This window comes from Odontomachus brunneus, unplaced genomic scaffold (assembly GCF_010583005.1).
Source record: "Odontomachus brunneus isolate Ranch 3 - 2012 unplaced genomic scaffold, Obru_v1 Obru_scaffold_005, whole genome shotgun sequence".
Lineage (NCBI taxonomy): Eukaryota > Metazoa > Arthropoda > Insecta > Hymenoptera > Formicidae > Odontomachus > Odontomachus brunneus.
Window position 1 is genome coordinate 3,234,160 of NW_022639455.1, and position 8,994 is coordinate 3,243,153.

At 36.9% G+C, this 8,994-nt stretch overlaps 1 protein-coding gene across 7 annotated transcripts in view; it reads left to right on the forward strand.

Annotated features, from left to right (window-relative positions):
- The window catches only part of LOC116848697 (cryptochrome-1), a 36,311-nt gene extending 28,489 nt beyond the window's left edge, over window positions 1-7,822 (forward strand). For 5 of the 7 annotated variants that reach the window (XM_032825049.1, XM_032825031.1, XM_032825059.1 and 2 more), the window contains 6 exons: window positions 677-844; window positions 2,911-3,051; window positions 4,234-4,385; window positions 5,693-5,895; window positions 6,402-6,428; window positions 6,575-7,822. In XM_032825049.1, the coding sequence (XP_032680940.1) occupies window positions 677-844; window positions 2,911-3,051; window positions 4,234-4,385; window positions 5,693-5,895; window positions 6,402-6,428; window positions 6,575-6,735 (852 nt within the window). In that variant the 3' untranslated portion in view covers window positions 6,736-7,822. Of the gene's footprint in view, window positions 1-676; window positions 845-2,910; window positions 3,052-4,233; window positions 4,386-5,692; window positions 5,902-6,401; window positions 6,437-6,574 lie in introns of those variants that run through there. The other 2 variants (XM_032825089.1, XM_032825078.1) reach the window with 2 other exon arrangements.
- Window positions 7,823-8,994: the final 1,172 nt, after the last annotated feature.

The window sequence follows — 8,994 nt, forward strand, 5'->3', positions numbered from 1 at the left end:
TCTCTCTCTCTCTCTCTCTCTCTCTCTCTCTCTCTCTCTCTCTCTCTCTCTCTCTCTCTCTCTCTCTCTCTCTCTTTCTCTCTTGGTTTGCCGTCGATAATGCGATGCACCGAGCGCGGCCGCACGCTGCGAGGATATATCGCGGAAGTTTTCCCTCGACATCCTCCTCTCTGCTTCTCTTTCTCTCTCTTTTTCCCTCCTGCCTGAGAGCTTCCGACCTTTCCGCTACCTCCGCAGCCGCCGCCTTTCGGCTCGAAACTTCGCTGTAATAATTAAACGAAACTTGGGAGACACATTAATTATACTGGCGAATTTTTATTTCCGCGGCTTGTTCTCCGTAGACTTCGCGCTTTCTGCAAAAGCTCGCAGCGCTGGGAAGATGATACAAATATTTTACGAAAAGAATATCGCGCGCGTTAGAGAGCGAGAGCTTTTCTCTCTTCGTTTCTTTTTCGATGCATTACACCTCTCATTATTTTCAGTCTTGACTCTGATAATTTAGAGACGATCATTGACGTGATGAGATTTTCTTTTATCTATGTACTTAAAATTCGCGCTAGTTATTATATATTTATGTAACGATAAAACGATACATATCGCGTTTCTCTCTCCTTCTCGGCGCGACTTTGTCGACAGGCAGCTTCCTCGGATATCTCGTCAATGATATTTCTTTTAGATAAAGAAAGCGGTGCCGCCGCTGTCGCTGCACGGCCAGCTTCTCTGGCGCGAGTTCTTTTACTGCGCCGCGACGAAGAACCCCAACTTCGACCGGATGCAGGGCAACCCGATTTGCGTGCAAATACCGTGGGACAAGAACGTAGAGGCGCTGGCAAAGTGGGCAAACGTGAGTTAATTTTCATGCTCGGTCACAGACGAAAACTGCTTGCGCTTTGAGGACGCTTTGATGACGAATGCGCTTCCTTTTCGCGATTTTCTTCGCCGAGTATACTCACAGAGAAATAAAAGAAAAAAATTTTGCGCTAATAGTAACTCAACTTTTACGACAATAATTATATTAATCATTCGAGAAAATGCTAAATAAAACATAACCATCGCGCTAGATAAAATCCATTGCATCCAACTGTCGTCACATTTAATTGTCAGTCGCTATTTTTAACAACGCTTACCAGAATTTTTGTGATTGTATAGATTTAATTTTTTTCATGACTTCACAAACTTAATTCTTTTTATGTATACACTGTAAAAACTGATGTGTTAAATTTAACATTTCATGTATCCCAAATCATCCACTCTCATTTATGTGTAAATTTAACACAAAACAAATATGGTAAAAAGTAACACGCATAACATGTAAAAAATTAACACAAGAATTTAACACTTGAATACCGTCAGGAATCACAGTTTGTGTTAAATTGACATATTTAATATGTCAGACATAGATTATGTCAATTTAACATTTTTATTTCATCAAAACCATAAATTCTCAAATGTTAAAGTAACATTTTATTTTAGTTAATTTAACATTATACATATTAATTATACTAATTTAACATGTTTTGTGTTAAATTTACACATAAAGAAGAGTGGATGATTTGGGACACATGAAATGTATTAAATTTAACGCATCAGTTTTTACAGTGTAGACGTGGAAAAATAATTATTGCGATCACATATATATACTTGTTTCAAACGTATTAAAGCTCCTCTATTTGGCACATTGACCGCTACAGTACCCAAGGAAAAATTATTATATATGATTATATAAAAAAGATTAAATATAATTGTATATAAATTATATCCAATTATATATATTTTATATAGCTATTATATTTTATTATATATGGCTCATGTGCAAAGTTTGGCGCGAGGTTCCCTTTTATTTCATGTCGACTTATTCGCGTGTCATAGCCGTGTTAGGTCCGATCTACAATAGATGGAGTAAGGAGTAGGAGTAAGACGAAATGGAAATAATTTATTTCGCTTAGGCCCGATCTACAATAAAGATTGTCCGTTTACATCACATGGAGTAAGCCTGAATTAAGTAGCAAGAACTGGAGTAAGGGAGTAAGCGAAATAAATTATTTCTATTTCGTCTTACTCCTATTCCTACTCTTTACTCCATCTATTGTAGATCGGGCCTTAAAGTCGCTCGAAATTCGCGGTTATACGACGCCCGCGCGCCGGCGTGCTATACTTCCTTCTAAAGTGAGGTGAACGACCGCGCGAGCGCGACTATCCTTGTCTAAGCGGTGGGTGAGGAGAGTGGGGGTAGCGAGCGGGGCGGAGTGGGGGTAGCGAGCACGCCGCTGCCAGTCGCCACTGCGCAAGGTGACTTTCTGCTGCTCGTACTTGTCACGTAGTGCCTTACGCACGGCTCGCTGCAGACATAACGCGGAGCGATTTATAACGCGGATCGACACAATCGTGAATAACTCCACTTGCAGACGTCGTAGTGACTTGAAACAAAAAACATTGTAAAGGGAAAATTACCGCGCTCTCAATGAACGTGAAATCATCCTTCTGTGACATGGGGATCGAACAGTGCGATCATGTGAGTACAAAAGACATCGGTTTTTGTATTTGCGTCAAGAAGGACGCATTAATTAATCTCTGTTAAAAACTAACGGGAGCCTCGGTATGAATTTGCAATGCGAAGCGTCAGTCTTGTATTTCTGATGAATATAAAGTGCAACTTAAAAGGAAAGCGGACTGATAATAATGGGAATTTTCTATCTAGTAGGACATATTTTTTGCCGTGGAGTATCAAAATTCAAGCTAGTAAACTTAGTAAATTTAGTTAGTAAATTTAGTTTTGACAGCAGCGACTTGGTTGTTCCTATTTCCGTAACACATCTGAACCACTACAGCATCGTTTTCATTTTGTGTTCGCAAATATACGTAATATCGAAAAGATGGTCGTGAAATTAAAGATTCATATTTTCTCGTCAGGGTCAAACGGGTTTTCCGTGGATCGACGCGATTATGACTCAGCTACGGGAAGAAGGTTGGATACATCATCTGGCCAGACACGCGGTGGCTTGTTTCTTGACTAGGGGCGACCTTTGGATCTCGTGGGAAGAAGGAATGAAGGTAAAATGTCACGGCATGCTTGGTATTTCGATGGACGCGATGCTGCACGTTGCAGCTTTCTCTCTCTCTCTGTCTGTCTCTGTCTACCCGCTCTTATCGTTAATGCAAACTTCCTTCCGCGAGTTTCCTCTCCGCAGGAACTTCCCGTCGCGGAATTCTTTTCCGACTATATTATACGATTTCGCCGCGGAAGTACGTGAAATGCGCTCGCCGAAGTTTAAGACCTTTCGATCTCAAGATCCCGTGTAATTGTAAATTTAGCAAGATTTTCAACGAGTAAATTGAAATGTAAAAATCGAGTCAAACGAAATCGTTTTATTACAATGGCGCGGCCATTTAATTATATATGAAAGCCTCGTTCGCTGAACTTATTAACGAAAACGTAATTGATGCATCTAAGAAAAGAAATAATTTTTTATTTTAGTCTTCTAAATATTCTGACATATGGTTTCAAAAGGATTCTTCTAAAATCACACAAATGGGAAATATTTTAACTTAAAAAAATAAGAATTTTAGTTGCTATTTCCTGTTGCAGATATTTCATATTCTCTAAGTGAAAGAATATTCTTCTTCTACTGAAGTAAACTATTTTAGGAAATCTACAAAATATAAATTCTTTATTTCCTTTTTTGAGTTAATAGAAATATGTTTACTTAGAATGCTATCTTATGCTGGTAGAAAAAAATATCCAAAAAGTAAAAAAACATTTATTCAATGGTTAATAATAACATGTTATATATATAAGTTTTTTTATATATATATGTATAACATATTTATCTAAATCTAAATTTTTTTATTTAAATGGAATGAACAATTGCTTTCATAAAAAATCTTATATTAGTATAAACAAATATGTTATCAATATCCATCGAGTAAATATTTTTTTTACTTCTTAAGTATTATTTTTAGAAGAAATTTCTTTCACGAAAAAAATTTTTACTGTAAGTAAAAGATAAAATTTCTCTAACTTGAAAAATATTGTGGTATGTATTAGAATATTTTTCCTTTGGTTTTTTAGAAGAATCTTCTTGCCATGTATAAAAGGGGAATTCTGCTATAGATGAGATTATATTTTTTTGAGTATAGACAAACTAATCGCAAAATCATGTTTATTGGCAGCTTATTGTTTGTTATTATTTGTTCTACTTGATGTTACATTGAAACCAATTGTTTGTCTTCAAGGTGTTCGATGAGCTCCTCTTGGACGCCGATTGGTCCGTCAATGCCGGCATGTGGATGTGGCTATCGTGTAGCTCGTTCTTCCAACAGTTCTTCCACTGCTACTGTCCAGTACGATTCGGCAGAAAGGCGGACCCAAACGGTGATTACATCAGGTAACGAATCAACGGAATATCAGTCGCGATTCGGTTCGGCGTGTGCCTCGGCAGGGTAAAGCGTTCGTTTAACGACTATGTGCCTAACGAAACGTACGTGCAATAGCGGTGATTAATATTCGCTTATCGTGGCCGCGGACTAATAGAAATTTTGATCTTGATTGATTTTAATTTCTAACGCATCGATCGTTAGCCCCAAAACGAGACGGGATTCAGTCGCAAGATAGATGGTAGGTTAAATAGCTTAGTCGTATTAAAGCTTAATCGTGCGAGAGATTGCCGCGGCGAATCAGCGACGAGACTGTGACGAGACTGTGACGAGACTGTGACGAGACTATGACGACGAAATTCGTTAAATCATTAATATCTTCGCGAAACGGTGTGTTGTTACTTGTCGCCTTGTTACACAAGCGTGAACAGACATCGACACGAGCAAATCTCGTCCTCCGTGCCCCAATTGGATATCGATACCGTTGATTCTATTTCAATCTTTTCCTTTAACGTCACTGATACTAAACAGCATAACGACAGATTTCCGTTACTCCTGTACATTTTACGGATTGTCGATAATCTCCAAATCCCGAGAACAAGATCTTGTTTAGCGGAAATCTTGCCTCACCGGTCATTTGCGCTTCCAGTTTTATTTTCATTAATCTTTTCTGCGCCATGGATGCATATAAATATACGTCTGGCGAGTTTCTTGAGCTTCTACTCGCGACTCAAGCAACAGTTATGTTGCTGTTGCAATGTTACTGTTGCAATGGGCATTTTTATATTTATATTCTTTTATATATACGTATTTTAACGACAGTAATAAATAAAATTTTATTTATCTCAGTCCCCTATATTCGATTTTTCGAAAAGTCTAGTTAGAAAGAAGTTTTAGAATTTTTTTAAAATTATTAATTATTAATTTTTTTAGTTACTTTAGAAAGTTTTAGTTATTTTTAGTTTCATTTATCAAATTTTGCTTATCTCAGTCTATTGCTTTCGATTTCTCTAGAAGTTTAGCGAGAAAAAATTTTAGTTTTTCATAATTATCACTTTTTTTAGTTACTTTAGAGAGAATTGCAGTTTTTTATAATTTTATTTACCAAAAAACTTATATATACAACAGCCCAAAGTATTCCTTACTCAGTGATAATGTAGTTTTAAAGTATGCTGTATTCAAAGAGTTCACGTTCATTCTTGACGTAAACATTCCCGTAGGCTGTTTTTTAATCGGGTTTACTGTATTATAAATGATGCATGTACGTGGAAATTCATAAATCCCAATTCTAATCCAATTCTGTTGCATTGTCCATCAGGCGTTACTTGCCGGTGCTGAAGAACTTCCCGACTAGATACATTCATGAGCCGTGGAACGCGCCGCTCAGTATACAGCATGCGGCCAAGTGCATCATCGGCAAGGAGTACTCGCTACCGATGGTGAACCACAGCAAAAGCTCGCGTATCAATATCGAGCGGATGAAGCAGGTTTACCAGCAGTTGAATAAGTACCGCGGTAACGGTGAGTGTAAGTTGATCTTCTCTCGCTGTGGAGGAGTCTTTATTTCCAGCACGTCTCGGATTCACGTTCGAGAGAAAAAGACGGCGATAACGCTCGCCGTTGTTTCGCGTACACGTTGTCTCTATTTTTCACAAATACCCGAAACAATCTGGAAGTAAACTCTTCGACGCTGCGATATTTTCTTTTGTGCTGCGCGAAAGAACTGTTTCGGTTTGTCAACGTGACGAGGAAATCGCGCTAGTAGGATTTATTCGCGAATAGAGCTGCGAATGAGAAATTTATTGAAAATTAGAGATTCGAAAGATTTGAGGATTTAAACACGACACATGATTGGAATATATTTTTTGTTAGTTGCTTTTGCTTTTTGTGAAACTAAATTATTCGTGTGAAAAAAGAAGACTTTGAAGAGCAAAGAAGATGAAAAACATAACGCTTAGCAAGATTGCACTGTTCGAAAGGACGTGTTATCTACGATAACGATCTAATCGAGACTTTCTTTTGCTTAGGAGCTTCGTTCAAAGGAGAAACTGTCGGTGAGTAAATTTCAGCTGATTTTAATTAACAACTAACCAAACAATTAATATGTTTATTGTCAATTCATTCTCGAATATTTATTAATTCCTGAAGATAACATTTTTATCGCTTCTGAGAATTGTCTAACAATAATTTCGTCTGTTAGGCTTGTTGAACGCTTTGCTGGCGCCCTCGACGAAGGACACTAACGAAGAAAAGACGAAGCAGGATTCGCCAAGTCAGGAGAACGAGCAGAAGATGGAGACCATCAGCAACCCCACATCGCAGCAGCAACAACAGCAGCAACAACAGCAACAGCAGCCATAACGACAGCCGTTGTAGCTATTCAGTGGGTCCGCCAGCGTGTTGTGATAACGTGGACGAATCTTTTGTGAATATTGCCGGGAACAATCGAATTTGAATGGAACTTTTCCAATCGCGCTCGGATCCCGTATTTGCAATTATTTATTCGACGATGCATATGCGCCGATGTGGGTACGTGCACGCTCGCGTCCCCAATTGCGCGATGAGAGTATCTCTCTGCGAACAATAAGCGAGCGCGCGCATTGGAATCAGCACTCTGGAGAACAACTCTGTTTAACGAAGCGCGTGGATTCCAGTCGAATTAACTTCTGATTGACCACAGAAAAATCCGTCGATTACGCGCAGTACAATACAGCCAGGTGCTTCTCTGAACAATAATTATTATGCGCGCTATCATCTCTGCACTTTGATTTTATTTCATCCTGCGATTCCGTCTAACTGATTTTGATCCTTCGATAAGTATATATCCTACGTTCGGTAGATTTAAATTTTAATTCTGTGTATATATATATATATATATATATATATATATATATATATATATATATATATATATATATTCATATTGAAATATATTAACTGAATATATTAGTCTTTACGATATCTCTTTTTAAGTACACTGTAAGCGACGAGTGTTAATTGTAAAAAAAAGAAAAGCAGAGAACGATGAGATGTCATGCTATTTTCTTAACATTCATAGAACGTAATCAATGTCTTATACAAAGAAATATTCGGAAGTATTTCTCAACAAGTTTAATGGGCTTTGAATATATTATAGAGCAGCTAAAAATAGGAAACACGTGTCTTTTTTCATAAGTGCTTCTCTACGCGGTTAGGAATTCAAACAGCGTCTCGAAGGTAGTCCCCTATACTTAATCATAAGAGGACATCTCTGAAATTGTGAAGTATATATATTGTATATACATATAAAATATAGTTTATTGCATACTTTTTTATTATATAATAGTTTATTATCTCTTCTCATTATTCATCATCGTTATCGACATTGTCATCATTGACATTTTTATTGCTACTCTGTAATATCTGACTATTATATATTCAATAAACATTTTTCTATCATTCAAATATACTTTTGAGTCTCCTAATCTCTTCTCGGTTCATATCCATGTAAATTGCATTATATGAAAGAAAACTTCATGAAATTCGAACGTTCCTCTGATATTAAATTTGTCATTGACTTGTACTACTTATATTACTTGAATGAAAAATGTTTAACTACCTGCCTCCACATTGTGGATACAAAATTAATTTCATTTATTTATTTATATGTAAATATAATTTTTTCTTGAAATTGCATTTTAAGAATATCAGTTAATATAAAAAATGCATGTTTTTTATTTTTAGCTGTTCTGCAAGATATTGAAAGCAAATCAGCGAGGGACATTTTCAATGTTAATACTGCGGCACGTGGAAACTCTCTCGACACGGGAAACACGTTGCTCGTACGTGAGTATTATTCACGATGATAGTAGATTACAGTTATTTGCGCCTTGTACGTTGTTAATCTCCGTGTACATGCATACAACGCTCCGATAACTCCGCTCGCGAACTCGCGACCGGATCAGCGACCATACTGACTAGTATACTAACTTCTTTTTATGCATCTAAATTATGAACGTGAATTAGGGTTGTAAATAGAGAGTATACGCGTGTTATAAGGACATTTTCCACGCAAATGTCATTGAAATGTCACTTACCTTCTTCGCGACGTTCGATTTCACGACTCTCATAGGCGTCGTTTCCTCCTAAGTGCATGGTATTCCCGATGCAACGGCTCGATAATCAGACGACTTTTGTAAAAGACGTAAAAAAATGGGGAGAAACAGGAAGAAACGATGTTGACGTAAAACGCAGAACGCAAGATCGTCGCGACCCGACGCGACCACGAGAGAAAAATATCTAAGAAATAAAAAATACTTATTAATACTTATGGTATTAGGTAATATTAAATGGTACCAATAATATGTTTATACTTATATCAGTATGAAATATTTTTCAAATAAGAAAACCCATATTTTTTTTAAATCTTCACTTTTCACGAGAGCAATCGTTTATTTTATTTAAATAAGAGAAAATTTAGATTTAAGTGTAAATATATTATTAGTATCCATCAAATAAATATTTTTTTATTTTCCTGATACTTTTTCTCTCAGTATACTCTGTATTTAAAGTCGCGGATTCCCGAATTGAAATTTCGCATATACATTAATTCTGCAAATTCCGTCATGATGAGATGTGAAC